Genomic DNA, 22,182 nt, shown 5'->3' on the forward strand with positions numbered 1-22,182 from the left:
GTTAACACATTTAGAATAAGAAAAAAATGCAATGCAAGGACAAGACCAAATTATTAGAAACAGAAACTATTAATTCATTGCTTGTCTGGGTCTTCATACTATGCAGTCTGTTAGTTCACCTCACCTCACTCGATCTTCGGGGTCGAGCATCTACTGTAAAAAAGGGTTCGAGCACTGATCTATATAGAGTCATTATATAGATCAGTGGGTTCGAGTCATTCGTTCATCACGTGACAGCTCGAGTCGCTCATTCATCATCGCACAGATCTGCTTCAGTAGAGCCTCTGAATGCACCGAGAGAGTTTGCAATTAACACATACATTTTTTGGGGAATCCTGGTGAGTCAGAAACAGCATTCCTTACTATCACTTCATTTTTATTTTACAGAATAGAAAATCTACAAATGCCAATCTCCAAAAAGTGTATTTTTTTTGTTGCATATAGTCATATCGTCTCGACGTCACATTTATGCTTTCTTCAAACGGGGGTTGTTACAGATTTTGCGCAAAACATCGCCGAGCCTCAGGAGAAAATGGGGGCAGCAAATGTAAGTCATATATATATTTCATTTAAAAGTTTGACACAGCTAACATAATGCAGCTTATGAACTTATAGGCTGTTTCACATTGTAATGCAGTTGTTGTTTTGATATAGCCTTCTGCTTCTTTCAATTTAGTACTTTAAATATACATTTGTTCATTTAGCAGATGCACTATCTGTGTAAAAAAAAACAAATTCAGAGATCGTCACTGAAAAATTATTTTAAAAAACCTACACAATGAAAATTGGCAAAACACGTTCACACAATAATTGGAGTGTTTCAGAACAGTTAAAACATGATGGCAAGAGGAATAGACTAAACCACACACACAATAATATGTGTCTATATATATATATATATATATATATATATATATATAGGCTATATATATATATATATATATATATAGGCTATATATATATATTTATATTTATATTTATATTTATATTTATATTTATTTATGTATGTATGTATGTATGTATGTATTTATTTTTTTGTAGTGTCCTGTTAGCTCAACATTAAAATAGCAATAATGTCACAGGTTCGGTAATGCACTGAAACTAAATTCACTAACAAACTATTTTACCTGCATTTTTCGGGAGTTAATTCGGTTGTAGAATGCAGTTATTACTGTAAATTACTGAACAGAACGGCATTAGTCACTAAAAGGTGATCTGACAACTGAATTGAACTGCAGTGTGTAAGTGGCGGATGACTTCCATCTTGGATCGGTTGAGGGAATTTTCTAAGATAAAGTTAGGAGGATGCCATGTTTGATTTTGTTGATTAAGGTTAAAACACAACATCGTTCAGATTTGCTTTCAGTTAACATGAAGGACTAAAGCATTATCCAGTCTTGATAGTTAATATAGTTTGTTGGTTTTGTCAACAAGCTAGTCAAATGTGTTTTGCAAATCTGCTTTCTAGGACTGGGTAATATGATGATGATACAGGCTAGGCCTATATCGTGGCGATGATATAAAGTGAGAATCGATTTAACCTTTACTATGCCCTTATGCCCAGTAATTATTGACTCGTTAGAGCAAAACAGGAACATGGATGAATGAGTAATAAAGAGCAAGACATGCTTGATGTTAAAAGGAGTTATTGAAAGTGCGAAAAAGGAACTCAAATTCAGTATTCACACATTGACAGGCTTTAGCTCTTAGAGTGTGCCATTAATGTTAATCATACAACAAAATACAAAGAGAAAATCAGACTGAATAACTCTTGTACCTTTAATAAGTATTTGTGTGTATTTAATTTACAGAGTGAAGACTATATTACTCTAAAAAAAATAATGTTGGCTCAGCAAAAATAAAATTAAAAAAATTACGCAACAGTTTGCAAGCTACATTGAGTTAAAGGAACTTCATTTTTGGAGCATATACAAAAAAAAAAGTTTATTAGTCAAAAAAGTTGTAAAAAAAAAAAGTCACTCCAACTACTTGAGTTGTAGCAATGTCCCTTTGAGACAAGTCATTTCACTCGGCGGCCATCTTTGAATGAACGAGTTACGTGTCTTGTGTAATTCTACAGTCTTTGGTTGTAGCCCTCGAATCAATTAATCTTATCTATTTCTGTTCAAATTCACAGCTATCATAACAAGTAAGATATTATCGCAGTCATTGCTTATTGAGTCTATGTGAAAGTGACATGTGAAGGCCAAGTATGGTAACCCATACTCAGAATCTGTCCTCTGCTTTTAACCCATCCAGTTAGTGAACACACGTTAGGAGTAGTTAACACACACGCCAAGGTTATTATAGTTTTGCATTTTTAAATTAGTTTTTATATTAACACCATTTTTAAATTTCCTATAAATTTCAGTTTAATTTTATTTTAAACTAAACTGAACCAAACTTTATTTTATTTAACACATTTTTATTTAGTTGGGCTATTTAGTTTTAGTAATTCTAGTTTAGCAGAGTTAACATAACACTTCCAGTTAAAGACATTTAATTTCAGCAGTTTAATGTTTGAAGTTTACAGTTAATGATAAAAATAAAATAATTGTTTGAGATTGAACAAAGAAGAAAAGTAAAAATTATTCATTCATACTCATTCATATTAAAAATGAAATCTTGTTGAGCGTGGTGTAAAAGAAAAAACATATATGCGTATGATTATGATTATTCTTTTATGTTATCTCTATGATTAATCTTTTCAAACATTATTTTTAAATTAATCCATTTATGCTTTTTGTCTATTGCATCTTTTAATAACACTTACTCATAGTTATACTCATATTCATGTGTTCTATTCAGACCAGGCATTTAGTTTACTTCTAGTCTGACAAATGTACTATTTGTGGTCAAGACATGCAAGGCTATTTGTTTTTTCCGTTTTCTGCTCAGTGTGGTATCTTGTCTAAAATGTGTGGTATCTTGTTTCACATGAGATGGTTATCTTATCTGGAATTAATGTACAGCTGCATTTGCATAAGGTCTATGATGGAAATATGTATTTGGTCATTTCTGATTCTTAGGACTGGCTCGTGCAGAAAGCGGTTTTGCTTTGAAAAATGAAAAAAGATGCGGGCAGTAGAATGGGCAAAAACACCTTCATCTAGAATTAGATAAAAGAACAGACAAACATACTTATCTGCAACTTTATCATCCTGTACACTTTAACTTTGTTTGCCATAATCAGATGCATTATTCACAAGTCTTCTGGTGTAAGCTTATTTTATGTAAATTTTTGTATGGTAATGGTTTTAATTTATGTACGTATTATTTTTTGACAGTCTTTTTATTCCATATTATGGGCATACATTGAAAAATAAAGTAGCACAGTTGTGGTAGATTGTTCCTTAAACCTAACTACGTCCTATAATATTTACACTCTAGTGTGTCTGAGGTGGCCGAGTCTAATCCTATAGCGCGTCTACACAACGACGGTGGCCGAGTCTAACCCTGGTGACAGAACGTTTTAGTACATTGTGTTTCAAAGTGTTAGCATGTTAGGCCTAAAAAGAGAAATACGGTTAGATGTTACTTTAATATACAGTTAACTATTTTATCTATTAAAAATCCATCACACAGTGTAATGAAAAAACTGATTTTCCGGTACATGATGAGAGCTTGACATACCTTCCTGTACAACGACGTTACTCACTGCTTAACTACCATAGTACGATCGTTGAAGAAATCAGCCAGTCACGACTGTTTCCCGAAAACCATATTGTCGCAAAGTGGTCGTTCAATTACGCTGGTTAATGTTGTCATGCACATGGTGGAGTAATAACTTATTTTAGTGAATCTTTTTGAGATCAAATTAATGCTAGATGTTTTTCTATTAATTACGGACTATTAATCATTTATCTCTTCAATCATAGGTTCATTCTTACGAACTAGAGCGCGTTCACACAAGCAAAATTACATTTGTATGTAGGCTATTCTAAATAAAAGACACAGGTTGTACTGAATGTCAGCTTGCTTATTTGGCTCAAGATAAGGATTTATTAGGTCCACATGTCGTGCAAACAAGAAACTCTGCTTCTGACCACAGGTCGAGAGCTGTCGTTCTAACCACACAACTTTGTGATGCTGTTTGCAAATATTTGTTAGATCTATGGTTTTCGAGAATCACCGACTCGTTGAACTGCTGATAACGAGCGAACTTGCAACCATGTAGTTGGCTAACGATGCTTTCGGAAACACACCCCAGAGCAGTGGGAAGACATTTTTGCTGTGGCGCCATGGGAGTGATTGGTTAGCTGCTTTTCTCTCATATCTACTCTTTAGCACAATGACAACCACAAAAACTTCAACATTACAGAAGCTCTTTTACATGTCAAACATAACAACATTAAACACTAACAGGTCTTTACTTTCACTAAAATCAAAACTAATAAAATAACACTTAAGTTCAACATTTATTCTCCTTATCCAGTCCTATGCAAAGCATGTTGGGAATAGAAAGCCACTGCCTAATTTTTATTATTTCTACAACGTAATTAAACATAATAATAATCCACAAATTTGAGTTTAAATTACACATTTTGTGCACAGACATTATCTTAAACCCATTTTATTTTAAAGTTGGTGGTGCTAAAAGGTATCGAATCGATAGATGTCTGAAACACACATGTATTTATTTATGGCCATCTCTGAATTTAGGGGATTCACTCCTGTATTTAAATCCGGTTTTCACTTCTGAAACTGAACACACAGTCAGAGCTGGACAGTTACAAAGTACATTTACTTGAGTACTGTACTTAAGTACACTTTTTGAGTATCTGTACTTTACTTGAGTATAATTCTTTCTGGAAACTTTTTACTTTAACTTCACTACATTTGAAAGACAAATATCATACTTTTTACTCCACTACATTTCTGTCAAGGTCCTTGAGTAGAAAGTAGTAATGCCAGTCAGGGGATGATTTTGGGGTTGCATTTTGGTCGGAAATGAAAGTCGGTTTGACGTCAGAACCCGACTGATGTTGGTTTCTGACATCAACCCAATTTTCATTTTTTAACCACAATTCGTCTGTCCAACGTTGGAGAAAAATGTCAATCTGGCGTTGGATTCTGACATCGACCTCATTTTCATTTTCAGCTCTGGGTTTGGTCTTCTAAATGTGAATTTTGTTTTGGAGCACACTAGCTTATAGATAACAGTAAGGCGAACATAATACTAAAAGCCAAAAAACTTTAAATAGGGCAATATTTGAGGGAACAGCCATTTGGGTGTCCGAAACTATTGTGGACATTATTGAGTGAACTTATTTAATCTCACATTCAATCCCACTACTGGAACTGTGCTCTAGAAATAAATTTGATATTGATATGAGGGTAGGCAGGCATAGATTAAAGGGATAGTTCACCCAAAAATGAAAATTCTATCATTGTTTACTCACCCTCAAGTTGTTCCAAACCTGTATGAGTTTCTTTGTTCTGCTGAACACAAAGGAAGATATTTGGAAGAATGTTTGTAACCAAACAGATCTCGGTCCCCATTGACTACCATAGTATATTTTTTTCCTACTATTGAAGTCAATGGGGACCGAGATCTGTTGATTACAAACATTCTTCCAAATATCTTCCTTTGTGTTCAGCAGAACAAAGAAACTCATACAGGTTTGGAACAACTTGAGGGTGAGTAAATGATGACAGAATTTTCATTTTTGGGTGAACTATCCCTTTAAGAGGCATAAGGTACTGTAAGTATTACATACAACAATGCAACAATAATAAAACAATGCATTGACATTTACTTTTTACTTTTGGTACTTAAGTACTTTTAAAAACAAGTTCTTCTGTACTTTTACTTAAGTAAAAATCGGCCTTTGTAACTGTTACTTGTAACGGAGTAATATTTGACCAGTAGTATCTGTACTTTCATTCAAGTAAGGAAGTTGTGTACTTTGTCCACCTCTGCACACAGTGTTCCTGTGAATGGATAAAATGTATACGCTGAATTCACTCTTCATTTACAGTGGATAAAATCATGCTTTTTCTAATAAAAAAAAATGTGTAAAAATACAATCTTAATGTTACATCATGCAGTCAAGTGAGAGAGAGAAAGAACATCTTAGAAAAGCAGCGATGGAATTGGATAAAAGATCGAAGGAAATGGATAAAAGAGCGGAGGAACTAGACAAACGGGAGAAGGACCTGGATAAAAGGGAGAAGGAACTGGATAAAAGAGTGAAAGAACTGAAGAAGAGGGAGACTGAACTGAAGAAAGGGGAGACTGAACTGAAGAAAGGGGAGACTGAACTCAAGAAGGCTGGAGGAACTAATCTTTTGAAACGCAACCGCAAAGAATCAGAGACACCTAACAGTAAGAATTATGGTTTTGATTCACATTTTGACTGATGCATATGATGACAGAGGAGTAAAATTCAGTCTAAATCTCAGCAAAATCAAAAATGACAAAAATAACTCATAAATAGTTATAATAAAAATCATAAAAACTGTAAGAAACTAATAAACGAGGTGACAGTAGAGCCTTGCATCATGATTTCATGGATCAAAAAAGAAAACTTATATTTCCCCTACTCTGAGCTTTATGCTATGTTTGCTTTATGTCAATTTTATTGTGCAATTCAAATAAGAATGTTTGTTTGACGCTCTTTAATGACAGATTGCGGTTGCTGGTATTATCAAACGGAAGAACAGCGTGAAGAGGAACCAGTTTCCTTCTTCTGTCAGAACACAGGTTTGATCTTCCTTCTGCTTTCTTCCTTGATTTGTTTCTTTTTTCCATGTGCGTTCGCACACATCAGGGGTGTGTTTCCCGTACAACGGCGCAACTCGCTGCTTCACATTGTATGACGCATCGTTGAAGAAATCAACTAGCTAGTCACGACAGTTTCCCGAAACCATGTCGCAAAGTGGTTGTTCAATTACGCTGGTTAATGTTGTCACGGTTAGTGATTGTGGAGTAATAACTTGTTTTAATAAATCTGTTTTAGATTGAATTAACGCTAGATGTTTTGCTATAAATTACAGACATGGCATCTGAGGACTATTTCTCATTTTTCTCAGTTATTTTGCTCTATTTCCAGATTCAATCATAGGCTTGTTATAGAGCACGTTCACACATGCGCACTCTTCAAAAACGGTGCTTTAAATCTCTTGACAAACTAAAAGACGTAAATGACATTTGTATGTATTCTAAATAAAATATATAGATTGTACTGAATGTCAGCTTGCTTATTTGGCTCAAGATAAGGATTTATTAAAGGGGTGGTATAATGCCCTTTTCACAAGTCTCTGATGTCCCCAGAGTGTGTATGTGAAGTTTTAGCTCAAAATACCCCACAGATATTTTTATATAGCATGTTAAAATTGTCACTTTTGTCAAAATTGAGGGTGAGCAAAAACGCACCGTTTTTGTGTCTGTCCCTTTAAATGCAAATGAGCTGCTGCTCCTGGCACAGGGGGCGGAGCTTCAACAGCTTGTGTCCTTTTACCTCACACACACATGCACTGAATTATTTTTTTTTTTGCCTTTTATGTTCAAACTGGAGTCAGACAATGATGGAGAGACTCAAGACAAGACAAGTGACAACATGTAGACAACATTTCTGAATGGTTAGTTGATGAATTTATGTAGCTTATGTGTAGTTATCTTCTAGTCATTGATTAGCATATTCTGTCATGATAATCTATAAATCGTGTTCCGGGGGCGGGGTTTATGTAAATTTTAGGGTTGGTGATGTCACTAACCCGGGAGGAATGTTGTGTAGTCTCTACCAGCCGTTTGTTGTAGTCCTTAAAAAGCGATTTCTTTAAAAGCAAATATCTCCCTTTGCTTTGAACTTTGAGCGTTGTAACTTTGCAGATGTTGTTTATGATCAAACAGCAACATTACACACTAACTAAAGTTAGAAAAGGGAAATCATAATCAACCACCCCTTTAAGGTCGATTGTCATGCAAACTAGAAACTCTGCTTCTAATCACAGGTCGAGAGCTGTCGTTCCAAACACACAAGTTTGCGATGCTGTTTGCGAATGTTCGTTGGAACGATGGTTTCGGGAAACACCGACTCGTTGAACTGCTGATAACGACGGAACATGCGACCATAGTTTGCTAACGATGGTTTCGGGAAACACACCCCAGTTTGTGTTTCAGCGCGTCCACTTGTTTTTGCTCATCTGTCTCCCATTATTGCTTGATTTCTATTCCATATCTACGCTTCCTTCCTCTTTGTTCTCTGCCAGTGTGTTCTGTGCTTTTTGCTGTTCACCTGCCTGTTTTTTTTCTTGTCTAGCTTTTATTTATTTATCTGACATTTTTTCTCTGCCCAGGTTGTGCGATTCCCCGTCCCTCCCCAGGATCCATTGTTTTCAAACTGTGCTGCTGTTGCTGTTGACCAGTTGGACTATTACTGGTGCTGGAGTTTGGATTTCCCAGGTTTACCGATCTCCTCTCTCTCTGCATTGCTTTGTTGCTGTGAACACCTGCCTGTTTCCAGTTGTGAGTTAGGATTTCCTTGTTAGTTCTGTTTGCCCCTCGCCTGACCATCCTGACATTGATTCTCATCTCACGATCCGGATTTGATTTCCCTGGACTCTACCTGATCATTCTCCTCTCAACTGTCCAAAACCTGATTTGCTGCCATGAGGCTTGTACTGTCTTTATTATTATGCTTCAGTAAATTGTGGTTAGTCATTCTTCTTCTTTTGGGTCCTTCCTTCCTGAGATCGTAACATCATCACTTAATTCACTTCACATCAAGTTACAGTACAAACTGAAAATAAATAAACACCAGAGGGCGCTAACACCTTACAGTACTAAAATATATCACCTCATGTAATTCCACAATTCATTTTTCAACCACGGGAAGACTACTTGACACCAAATGTTACAAGTACAGTAAGGTATCTAAGTCCAATAGCTTGTTAACTGGCTAGAAAAAAATGAATTTGAGAGAGGAGTATATAGCTTAAGGATTAGTTTACTTCAGAATAATTTACTCACCCCTACATCATCCAAGATATTAATTTCTTTCTTCAGTTTGAAAAGAAATTAAGATTTTTGAGGAAAACATTCCAGGATTTTTTGGTTTCCCAAAAGCATCGTTAGCCAACTCTACCATAAAATAATTAGACCAACATTTACTTGCATCAAGCAACTCTGTTGGTATTTTTATAATTAGTATTAATAAAATTGTCACTTTTATTTTATTGCCACACTTTAATATGTGAATTATATTATCAGAAAACTGAACATTTAGCGTTGTCAGGCTTTTATTTGTGCTTAATGGATAAAACAACGGCGCTGCGCAGTGCGCACTCAGCTGCTCATAAACATGGCTGCTATAAATTTAGTCTCAGCCTCAGACGTCACGCCCACGGAACGTTGGCTAAACGTCTGATGCATATGGTACACTTAACTGGAAACACTTCAGGAATGTCGAAGTCGTCATCTGATTGGTTGAATTTTATCGGATTTCCGGGGGGCGCGAGTGTCGCGTTTATTTTCGGTCTGCCGGGAAACAAAGCGCAGACGTGTGATTGCGGAAGAAAAACTGTTGTGTTTACATGAGTGACAATGAGCATTTATCAAGATCAGCTAAACGTAGGATTCTCAAAAGTATGCGAGGTTCACGGCATAGACTCTTTAAGAGATGTCCAGGAGTTTTGTTTGAGGCACTCAGTGGAGACAAAAAGAGATATTTTAGCCTGTTTGCCGACGGGATTTGGGAAGAGTATTATTTTCCAAGCCTGGCCGACCCTTTGTCAGCATTTAGAAGGATTCCCAGCAGATCCAATTTTACTAGTTGTGTGTCCCCTCCTATCTATCTTGTTTTCTTCTCCTTCTTTGATTTTCTATGCTGACTGACTTGTTGCACGCCGGTCTGTTGTTGTGGGGACATTTCCACGCCCCGAAACGTGACGCTGAACGAAACGAACTGTAATTGGTTGTTTGACATGTCGGTCAAACGGCCTTATGGGCGGGCCTTGGCCAAAGAAAGCTGCTATGAATTCCAGACCTTCAGCCGTCAGTCTGAAGGTCTGGCTACGCGAGACTACTATAAATTTGACCTGCCACAAGATGGCGCTGTCTTCGACACTCTAGATCCTTTGAATCTTTTCCCGAAAAATTCAGGGGGAAGTGTAAGTGCTTCATGAGGCTTCATTTGCCCATCCCTAACATGTGGATTTAATAAATCCTTATCTTGAGCAAAATAAGCAAGCTGACATGCAGTAGCCTACAACCTGTGTCTTTTATTTAGAATATAGCCTATACAAATGTCGTTTACGTCTTTTTGTCAAGATATTTAAAGCACCGTTTTTGAAGACTGTGCATGTGTGAACGTGCTCTATAAGAACAAGCCTATGATTGAATCTGGAAATAGAGCAAAATAACTGAGAAAAATGAGAAATAGTCCTCAGATGCCATGTCTGTAATTTATAGCAAAACATCTAGCGTTAATTTGATCTCAAACAGATTCATTAAACGAAGTTATAACTCGTGACATCCTTAACCAACGTGGTTGAACGAACGACCACTTTGCAACAATATGGTTTCGGGAAACAGTCGTGACTAGCTAGTTGATTTCTTCAACGATGCATCGTACTATGGTAGTTAATCGGGGAGAGTGGGGTGATTTGTGCCAGGGGGGGAAGTTGTTCCACCCTTGTTTCTGGAAAACCATAGAAGAAATTGGTCATGTGACCACATAATTTTGAAAAGCAATCACTTTTACTCGTCCTCCAAAGAAGAGAGACACATGGCATGAGAGTTAAGCATATTTTAGTGCAAAAAACTGTTTTTTCCATTTCAAAGTAAAATTTCTATGATTAAGGTTTTTTGATTGTAGTGTCTGAACAATTATAGACAAGTTTGAAAACATTTCACACATGTTTTAGTGCTTTAGTAGTCTACACAATGAGTCTATACAAGTAGCATGATGTTAGCTCTTAACTGCTGGGTCATGCTAGTTTTTCAAACTTGTGGGTCTGGGGTGATTTGTGCCAAAGGGCCTGGGTTAAGTTGTGCCAGATCCAGACCACCTAGACCTACATACTCACAGGGGATAATCTTGAGAAGTGAGGAGATGGTCATGCCTCATCATTGTTTTACTTGGGCCTGCCTGTTATTTGTTTAATTTAGCTAACACTGATTTCAGTTTTGAGTTTGCACTATGTTATTAAAGAGAAGTTTTATTCCGTTTTTAAGTGGCCTATGTCACAATAGGATGTTTAGAAATTAGCCTAGTCACTTTATTCTTATACATAATTGACAGACAGCGCTATGTCAACAGGCATCTATTGCCAAAGCCTTTTTGCCTGAAATGATTCACAAATATCATATATTGTGTTGCTATGGTGCTCTAAATGGTTGCTAGGGCGTAGCTTGATAGCTTCACAATGATCCTGAGAGACTGATTGGTCGTCTGAGTAAAATGAGCCCGCCCCCTTGTCTCTATGACACTGTGATCCAGAGTTATGTTCAATACAAAATGCCTATGCAATTGACCATAGTAGGAAAAACGCATGCTATGGTATTCCAGGGTGACAATATCTAAATAAACCTTAAATGAGTAATTTTGTATTGAATTTATCTTGCTTTCATATAGCATTACGGTTCATAACATTAAAATGTTCTGTTTTACTTCAGAAATCACTGGCACAATTTAACCCCAATGTATTCCCCCAAAGGCACAACTTCCCCCGCACCAGGGGCGAGTTGTGCCATGAGACCACTTTTTTCCCAAGAGCTATATTTCTGAAACAATGTATTTCAGATCCAAAGTTATTGTTCTCAGGGATGCACCACATCCTGAAATATATGTACATCCTTAAGTTGAAGGCATTACTGCCATGGCCTCACTTTAAAGTCACTTTGAGTAAAAACTGGCACAACTCACCCCACTCTCCCCTATATAGGCGTAAAAATTCATTTTGTTTAACATTATATTAATTAGATTTGCTTCAAAGACATCCTTCTCAGATATATCTTTGTTTGCTCTGTTGTCCAGTGTTTCTTTGTCACATGCACAATACTGTACACACACTGTACAAGCAACAATCAACACTGGAAAATCTCACAGTAAAACAAGCAGCTGTGAAAAATATGATACACTGGTGTTTTGCCAGATGAGAAGTTTATCTATGTAGGCTATCATATTTTTATGTTAAATCATATTTAAATGTGCTATATAAAAAACGTGCCTTGCCTTGGTATCGGATGATCATATCAGAGCATTTTAAAGAGTACGATAGATTTCAACATCTGTTATCTGTACTGTTACTAAAACAGTCATTCAAAAGGACAAAAACAACAACAACAACATAAAGCATAATTTGTGCACCACATTCCACACAGTCTGAGTCATGCTTATAGTTTTTTTTTGCTGTTGTTTTCATGAGTGACAACGAATAAGAGCCGGTGAAACTTAGGCTACTCAGTGCACATTTAAATCATTAAATCATATAAAAATGTATTGAAACAGGCTACTTGAATCTTATTCCACAAGAAATTCCCACGGAAGCATTTCCTCATGCAACGTGTGATTTTAACTAATTTCTGGAGTTAATAATGAAAGATAAGCAAATGGCATTTAGGTAGGCTACATTAATTAATGAAAAGAAATTGCATAGACATTTTCAGTTTAATGGCAGATTCTGAAAGTCAAACGTATTAAGACTGTAGTCTATCTTTAGCAGTGGCAGAAGGTAAGAAGAACCTGTTTTTTGTCTTTCAAAAAAGGGTTTAAGGCTTCAAAAAAATTATTTGCTTTGACGTTTTCCAACCTTTGATTGATATATATATATATATATATACACACATACATATACACATACATATATATATATGTATATTTCATTGATTGCCTGCAGGATGGCATCGGCACGGAGAGGTCAGTGAACCCTTAGCACTTTTTTCTCTCTTTGGGAAAGTGAAAGTGTATAGGCCTGTAAAGGCCACCCATTGGCCCAACGACGGAAATGAAATCCAATGGTCTGGGCGAAGGGATACTGCGTGTATGTCTTTTCAACGCTCCAGTGAAGTTCATTTTTAATGTTTAATTTATTGGAATTTAGTTTCAATATTACTTTAGCTTTACGCTTAATCTGACTGAATCTGAAAATAGTCATAAATACTGATTATTAATTCATTTAGATCTTTGATTATTCTGAGTATCCCATACTTTTCACTAAGGGACCCGATGCCGCACAGAGTCACACGCCCCGGGTTTACGTGGATCTCACGGACACAGCCTCGCCAGTCTGATCTTGGTCAGAGGGTGCAGGGTTTGCTAACACCTCTTAAGTTGGTTGCCTCACTCATACAAATAAGTGTAGTTTATTTAGCCACTTCCTTACAACTTGCCAAGTCAGTGATAGACAGAAATCAAAAGGTCTTCAGATGATGTGCCTACTGCTCCGTTCATATGCGCCTTTAGTTTGACCTATCCTGGACACAGAGCTGCGGTAGCGCCAGCCTCCTCATAATCTACTAAAATAATGATTTCAGAAAACTTCAGAATAAATCAAGATGTAACATTTATTTGTCAGGTAAAAATGTACCATGCCAATTACACAAGTAAATGATTAAAATCCAATTCAGAAATAATAAATACATAACATCAGTTACTCAAAGATGACTCTAAAAGTAAGCAATGCATTCCTGACAGAGACACACAGTGGTGTGTGAGTGTTTTCCAACGGGAAAACACTGACACAGCACTGTATGGGGGATGTTCCTGGTTACAGGTTCCCAAAGACTGCTCTGTCACCTACCCTTAAATACCCAGACCAGAACAAAAGGGTTGTACCAATATTTTTGGGCCAATCCATGTACCCCAGGGGGTAGCACCTGGTTTCGGGAGATATCTTGAAGAGACATCACCCAGAGAGGAGAACAGGATTCTCCTAAATTCTCAATATTTCTCATTAAACCAATGACTGCAATGAAATTAAGACCATTTTACCAATCGCACTGAGACACTTAAAATGATACACAAGATACATCATATGTGATATGTAGACATTCTTAGTGAACTTTTGGTGACTTGACTCAGGGGGAGAGGAAGGGTGGAGAGATAAAGGAAGGAGAAAAGTTTGGACAAGACAATGTCCTGTGCTCTGTCTTTGCTATCTTCAGTCCAGGGTGTGTTTTATGGCTTTATTGCAGGGTGAGTTTTGTTTTAGCAGGAAAATCAGTTCTTACAGGCCTATTGTTTTTTGTTTTTTTTACAACTTTTGCCGATCCTTGACGTAGATCAGCGATCATTATGGCCTTTAGATACAGACTGATGCAAAACATTAATTTTTAATTTGCTAAAACACATCATCACTCCCCAGATAGTCTACCAACGTCAAATAATTATAAAACAAATGTATGACATCTCTAAAGCATCATATAATATGTTCCATATAAATAAATACGGTTCAGTAGGTATAGCCTAAGGCTTAAAATTTTTCCTATGATCAATTAAAAAAATGATTGAGCGAAATTTTATCAGTGTTACTTAATCCTATTTCATTTATAGAGAACTAGAAGCTATAGAGAACATTTTTGTGAAATTGGACCAGTACATATGTAACTTTGTGATTTTGGAGTATACTTTGCAGTTTCATCACGCAGAAGCCAAGCTGTGTTGTTCAAAGACCGTCACCTCCATCTCTGCAAAATAACTTCAGGTGAGTTTGAACCGTGATTAAGATATGGCTGACATAGATGGTGACTTTCTGAAATGGATTTAAACTATCTACCATTCCCCTAGGCTACCAGACAGCATAGAGGTATAAGGGGTATTTCAATGATGGTGTAGAGCACAAAATAGCATTGTATCCATTTGATATTCTGTTGTTTTTATCATCCCCCGAATTATCTATACCAACAATGCTGTCTTTATTTAATGAGTTTGGTTTAATCTCAGGGTACAAAATTAACTTTAGTAAATCGGAAGCCTTACCATTAGGCAATTTTAATACTGAATCTTTGATTAACTTCCCCTTTAAATGGTCGAAATCCGGATTTGTTTACCTTGGGATTAATGTGTCAACTGACCTGAATAAATTATGGAAACTTAATTGTGCCCCGATTATTCATACTGTAAAAAAAGATTTAAACCGCTGGCAAGCTCTTCCTCTTTCGCTGCTCGGTAGGATTCTTTTCTAGATTTGCATGGAATGGCAGGAAGCTTAGACAAAAGATTAAATCTTTGCAGTTGCCAGTAGAACTGGGTGGTTTAGCTATGCCTAATATTTTATATTACAATTGGACTTGCCATGCCAGACTCATTTGGGAGTGAAATAGGTCTTACTGTGATCTGTTTCCTAGTGTGGATTCCTGGGATTGTTTCCCATTCTCTATTTGGAGCCTGTTTGCTTGCCCCAACAAGCATGTTGATATAGTGAGGAAAAATCTGATACTTTTCTCTCTCAGAAAAAAAGGTACAAAAGCTGTCACTGTGGCGGTACCTTTTCAAAAGGTACACCTTTGTACCTAAAGAGTGCATATTAGTCCCTCAAAGGTGCATATTGGTACCAAAAGTGTACATATTGGTACCAAAAGTGTACATATTAGTTCCAAAAGTGTTCATATTAGTACCTAAATCGTACATATTAGAACCCTTTTGAAAGGTACTGTCCCAGTGACAGCTTTTGTACCTTTTTTTCTGAGAGTGTTACAATTTGGTTAAAGTTTGGCGACAGATCTCAAGGTTCTTTGGGACAGGTGAAATTATGTTTATGCTGAGTCCAATTTACTTGAATCAGGACTTTGCCCCGGGCTTAGGTTCGCCTATCTTTAAAGCATGGCACATGAAGGGGATTCGTGGGGAAGGGGATTCCTTCCAACAATTGCGACAGAAGTTTGATCTCCCAAAGCAACACCACTTTGGTTATTTACAAATTCGGCATTAAGTTTTTTCAAAGCAAAGATCTGCGCTGGATTCGCCAGCACTTAGCATTTTGGAGAGTATCCTCTTCAACATGACTAATGCTGCTCATTTTTTATCTAGGTTTTATTCTTTTATATACTCTCATGCCTCTGGACTCTTGAATACAGTGGCTCGCAAATGGGAGGAAGACCTGTGCAATGAATATACAGATGATGACTAGCAGGAGGCCATTAAATGTGTGTGAGGTCCACTCTTACTTGTAACCGGCTCAGAGAGACTCAGTATAAGGTATTGCATAAGATTACATGTAACGCCAGTTATAATGAATAAAACTGATCATGTTATATCTGCCCTTTGTGTTGAGTGCCATGCAGAATTGGGGACATACTTTCACTGTTTTTGCAGTTGCGAGTATATCTCTAGATTTTGGAGCTTCATTGCGTGCGAAATTAACACCATTCTTCAGATAAAATTGAAAAAAGATCCTGGTCTTTTTCTTTTGGGGCTCCCATCCAAGAGGCAGGCAATGACACTTACACTGGATGCAACATGTTACAAACTGTTAGATAAACTACTACTTGTGGCAAGGAAATGCATCCTGATTAGATGGATTAATGCACAGCAAAAATCAGACACTGGTTTCAGTGTATATATAGGTCCAAGAGTTCGGTGTTCAGTGAACACTGTAAAAAGTGTAAAATATATACTCTCAAAATAGAGCTACATTTGAACACCTGGAGAGTTAAAATGTACTCTTATAACTAGCACTTTTTGACAGCGTTTCAGTGCTTTTGAACAGCTGCAGTATAAACCAGAACCCTCGGTAAGAAGAAGAATTACTCCAATGTCAGTGCTTTCGGCGCACTTTGCAGAGCTCATTATTTAACACTTGGAGAGTACAAATGTACTCTAAAGCTGGTACTTTTTATTTACAATGTTTCAATAGTTTCCAACACCTGCAGTGTAAACCTAGAACCATCAGTGAGTGAAAAATACTCCAAGTCAGTGCTTTTTATGTCTGTTTAATTTAACAATGTTCATGGTTGTTCAAAAACCACAAACTCATACAAACACATGTACAGGAACCACATATTGATAATCTCTATCAAAACCATAAGTAGTTTGCAGATCGAACGGCTTAAAGAAGTGCAATTTATCAACTTTAAGCATGGAAACATTCTGATCATTTCCCTGTATCACATGAAAGGAATGAAAATGCTCTGCAAAACAAAGTGTCTGAAAGTCCTCTGTTACAAGAAACTATTCTCGATTAAATGCAATGATGTCTTTTATCTGACTAAATACAGGCAAATCATCCTCTTTGTTCGTGCAAACTAAAAGGCCTGGACGATACTCAGTTCCAAAACAAGTGATCCAAGAAGTCAGATCAACTTTACAGTCTAAGTCAACCTGCAGTTCTTCTGCAATCATCTCACCATGTGGCAAGTCAATGAGCTGAACAGTTTTTACTGGCCCACAGTCAATACTTTTAAATGGCATTGATATAGCCATCTGATGTTTTCGGGCCAATGACTTTGTTATATTTTTGACATTTTTGATTGTGTTCTTGAAAAACCTATGTTTGGCTTCAAATCTCATTGACCAAACATGTAGAATTGGACCTATTTTTCAAATGACTCTGAGGTAATGAATCATGAAGTGATGTTTAGGGACCATTCTGCGATGTGGGTAAAGCTCTTTGAAAAGTTGATGATGGTCAACAATGAGATGCTTCAGACAAACTGTTATTCCATCAGTAACAACAGGAGAAAATATAATGGTCATAATTTGCAACAGAAGCAACAAGAGTCTATAGTGGGCATTTCCTTCTCGTAAAACATCTCCAAGTATCAAGGGCATATTCCGGATTAAACAAAAAGTTTGAATGGCATTGAGACCAATTCCGTTTCCAGTCTGCTTCAAGTTTATTCTGGTTGGACGATTTTTTCGTTCAACAAAGCCATAATTGTATGAGTATATTCGGTTACAAACATCTATCTTGGATATGATTTTGTTGTCTGAGAGGTAAGCAAACAGCAACTTCAGCTCAAATTGCCCCACTCCTTCCAATATGTCATGCATAATGTCTACAGCATAATTTTCAGAAACATGAAAGTAATGTAGATCATTGAATAAAAATTGTCGCTTAACTCCAAATGTGGATGGCAGTGTAAGATCTACCATGATGTCATTGCAATGCTGAGCATGCAGTGCTTTATTACGCAATGTTATTCTTGGATCATCATTACTGAAAACCGTTTGTGAGGTCTGACAAAAGCGACATTGTTTGCACTGAATGATTCAACATACCCGAGTAATGTGTGCAATCCCAAATTGTCTCCAGTTACTTGTGCAATTGTTCCGTAAACTGGTTCATCAGAGAAAGGAACATTGACATTCCTGTACACTCAACGACTTTCAGGTCACGTACGAGGGGCTGTAAGATTAAATCAAATCCATACTTCACATCCTCAGTATGAAAAAGTGCTAAAAGATGAATATTCATAAGAGCGGAGTTTATCTTTGGAGATAGGTTTCATAAAACCAAGTATATACTTCCAACCTTATGGATACCATGCTTGGATCCAATTTGAGAATTATCTGGTTGCTCTGGAATTAAATTAACTGTGGGTTCATCAGATACGTCAACTATGACGGGTTCGTTCTCAAATTGATCTAGACTTTTAGTGCTATGTTTGTTATGGAGATGTTTCCTAAAGCCTGAAAAAGTCCAAAATCTCTGGTGGCATCCAGTCTGGTCACACATCAATTGAAACTTCTTACCAGGATAAAAGGCATGGAAAACTTTGAGATGACGGATCAACATTTGAACGGTAACAAAACTAGACTTACAAACAAAGCATCTGAACATCATAACTCTATAGTTGAGGAGCTTAGCTCTTAGGTCCTTGACTCTGGAGTCTGCCTCCGCTGGTTTGGACCAGAGTGCTCCTGAAGGCTGCGACATGACTGTAAGATAACAATAAACTGAAATTCATCAACACTGAACATCACATTTTGATGGATAAGTCACACTATGATAGAAACCTTTGATGGCACAGTTAGCTTTCCCATGCAGGATATATTCAGCATGTGATAAGGCAACCAAGGTTTGTGTACCACGGTCACACAAAGAGAGAGAAATAAACAGAGGGGTCATCAATGTTGGTTACCTTATCACATGTCCCTGCAAACTCCAATACGTTGGCAAGACAAACAGACAACCAAAAATAAGAATGAACGAGCACAAGACTGCAGTCAAAAGAGGTGAACCCCACTCTCTATTCGCTATGCACTTCAAGGAGGCAAAACATAAATTATCAGACTTAAAATTCTGTGGAGGTGGCATTGAAAAGAAACAGATTAATAACTGGGGGGTTACACAATTGCCTTTTGACAATGGCTATTGCCATTGGAGATCAGGACACACTGACCTAATGAAATTTGACTACATGGTCCACAGCTTCCCGGGTACTTCTTTACAGCTCACTTCTTTCCACTTGGAGGTGGTGGCAGTAGGTAGACCAACCTGAGAAGGCAGGAGCACCTGCTTTAAGCATGATATAAACCTGACCAAAACCTTTCATACTACATCAATATTAAAACTCAAAACTCTTTTCAATAACAATACTAGTTCTGCAACTAACAATTTTTTTGATAATCGATTAACCTGTCAATTATTAATCAATTGGTTGGATTAAAAGGCCAATTTTTTATTTTCTGTAGTTTATCAGGGAAATTTTATTCTGCACAATGCTCTCCTTCAAACATTGTGCAAATTGAAGCCTATGAAAACGGTAGTAAATTAATCTACGCGGGCTATACTATACATTGTGAATATATATATATATATATATATATATATATATATATATATATATATATATATATATATATATATATATATACACATTGTGAATATATATATATATATATATATATATATATATATATATATATATATTATATTATATTATATATATATATATATATATATATATATATATATATATATATATATATTTTTTTTTTTTTTTTTTTAATGATAACGTTATAAACCACTATATTAAAAATGCTAAATGTAAAAACAAAAGCACAAACTAAGTGTAAACTGGTTAGAGGTTGAATGTTCTACAGTAACACACATTAAAGTTTCTGAACACAGTATTATTCAGTAAATGTAAACAGTAGAGCGTTGGTTTGATTCCCAGGGAAAGCAAGAACTTCTAAGAATGTAAATGTGGACCTTGAAATGCAATGTAAGTCGCTTTGGATAAAAGTGTCTGCCAAATGCATAAATGTTAATGTAAATGTATATACAATTACATAATCTCATTACAGTTACTGCTCTCATAAAAACACAATTACTTTTGTTTCATGTAGAGTTTAAAGCTAAATATAAAATCAAACAACATATTTGATAAAAATTAGTATTTTAGTCAAGGGTTATTGCGCTTCCATTCCGACCGCCGTTTGATTGATGCACGGACTTGCGCTCGTTCAGTGAAGTTTACCGAAGACTCAATTACTGTCAGGACTTTGTGTAAAATGCTGAGGAAACACATCTCGAAACACATTAAACATCACACACATTTGTCGCAGCATCTTGACAAGACAGGCCACGTTAATACAATTACAAGTCAGTTTGAAGAACTTAATATAAAACATTCTCATGTTCTCATATATTATTTGTCTACACAACCATTTGTCATGGTAAATAAATTAAATAAGTCGACATTTGAAAGATACACACCAGATTCATGTCAGTTATTTACCTGGGACCTCGTCATCCTCAGTAGTGTTCTCCTCTGCAGACTGGATGAGGTGGTCAAGCAGGGGTGTCTTGCTGATGTCCTTGGCTTGCTCTATTACTTTGGCCTTCAGGAAATCCCATTTCTCAAGGAGTTTTGATGAAGTCTCAGCTCCAAACAACAGGTCAAAGTCTTGCGCCACCTAAAGGGAAGGAAGCAAGCATATGTGTATTTGATGATGGTGGTATAGTGGAAGGTGACCATTTTCATCTTTGAACAGCTGTTCTTGACATTGCAAAAACATAATAAATGTGCTTACAAAAAAAAACTTTTGTGTCAAGAAACCTTGGGAACACAGTAAGCACTGTGCTGCATTGCTCAGGATCATGAATCAACTTTTGCCTGTGCTGGAAGGTTTCTCTCATTTTCATGAAGATCTGTTCGTTGTCTGTGCTGTGTTTCAGTAGAGATATGGCCTCACGACACTGGTCTCCCTCCAACTGCTGCACTTTAGTCACTTCTCTCTCTAAGTTTGGTCCACTGCTGCCTGTAGTGTGAGAGCTCCTTCTCCTACCCCCATTGGTACCGCCATTGCTGAGTTCTCGCTGTGTGTTTTTAATCTTCCAGGCAATAGCCCTCATTGCTGTCTATATCAAAAAAGTGTTCAGTATCAACAAAGATGGAAATGTATAAAAAAAATTGTTTCAGCATGAATCAATAGAGATCTTTAGAAAAGAAGTGTGAGACTTCTAAAATGCACCAGAACATTATTCATTTGTTATTAAGATTAACCTTATTTTTAAATATGTACTCACATAGCCTTTTTTGGAGTAGGGATCTTTAAGAGAGGGGAACAGTGTTACTATCCCCAATGCATACTGTGCTCTTTTATCCATAGGGGGAGCACAGTATGCACTGGAATAAATGTTGTGTATTAAAACCAACACACCGGAAAACCTATGATCTGCGCAAGGCCACAGCTCATTGGCCACGGTTGTCATTTAATGATAATCACCCATTTGATTACAACTACCATATCTGCAATTGAATACTATGAATATACACTTTACCAAATCATTCACCATAAAGCATTTTACTTACCCATACTTTTCAAACATTTCAGCAACAACAATGCTGACGAGATCACGGCGTGCTCGGTCCTTCATCTCTCCTGTCATTTCATATTTTGCAAGGATTTTCTCCCCTCCAGGCTTTTGTTCCAGAATTCTTTTGACAAGCTCGACAACAGGAAAAAACGTTATGAAAATACAATATTTACAACATAAAGAGAAATGTTCTGAAAAAACATCACCTCTTTGGCTTGTGAAGAACTGTCATCAGTATGTAGACTTTTTGGGGACATCACAAAGGCGTCATCAATGCGGGGACATCAGAGAAGCATCACTGTTAGCGTGATGATAGTGACAAGGTGTCTCTGCACAAGGACTGGATGGGAGAGTCTGAAAAGGGCAAACAGATCATTATTTTAAAAAAAAAATATTTCAGTCAATGTTTCCACAGGTTTAAGAAAAGAGCATGGTGAGACTGCTTCCAGGAAACTGTTTTCTTTGCCATCT

The 22,182-nt window shown here is 36.7% G+C and overlaps 1 protein-coding gene across 2 annotated transcripts; it reads left to right on the forward strand.

Moving 5' to 3' along the window:
- The first annotated feature begins 234 nt into the window (after nucleotides 1-234).
- Nucleotides 235-8,667, forward strand: LOC311097320 (uncharacterized protein). 2 transcript variants are annotated; one of them, XM_084136905.1, is made up of 5 exons: nucleotides 235-338; nucleotides 498-547; nucleotides 6,052-6,328; nucleotides 6,632-6,706; nucleotides 8,302-8,667. In XM_084136905.1, exons 2-5 carry the CDS (start codon nucleotides 533-535, stop codon nucleotides 8,364-8,366), a joined length of 432 nt encoding a protein of 143 aa, XP_083993031.1. In that variant the 5' UTR covers nucleotides 235-338; nucleotides 498-532; the 3' UTR covers nucleotides 8,367-8,667. The 2 variants fall into 2 exon arrangements, with proteins under 2 accessions (XP_083993031.1, XP_083993030.1); XM_084136904.1 differs by having other exon boundaries at nucleotides 303-338; nucleotides 445-547; nucleotides 8,302-8,500.
- The last annotated feature ends 13,515 nt before the right edge of the window (nucleotides 8,668-22,182 follow it).

This window comes from Abramis brama (genome assembly GCF_963993115.1).
Source record: "Abramis brama genome assembly, chromosome: 15".
Classification (NCBI taxonomy): Eukaryota; Metazoa; Chordata; class Actinopteri; order Cypriniformes; family Leuciscidae; genus Abramis; species Abramis brama.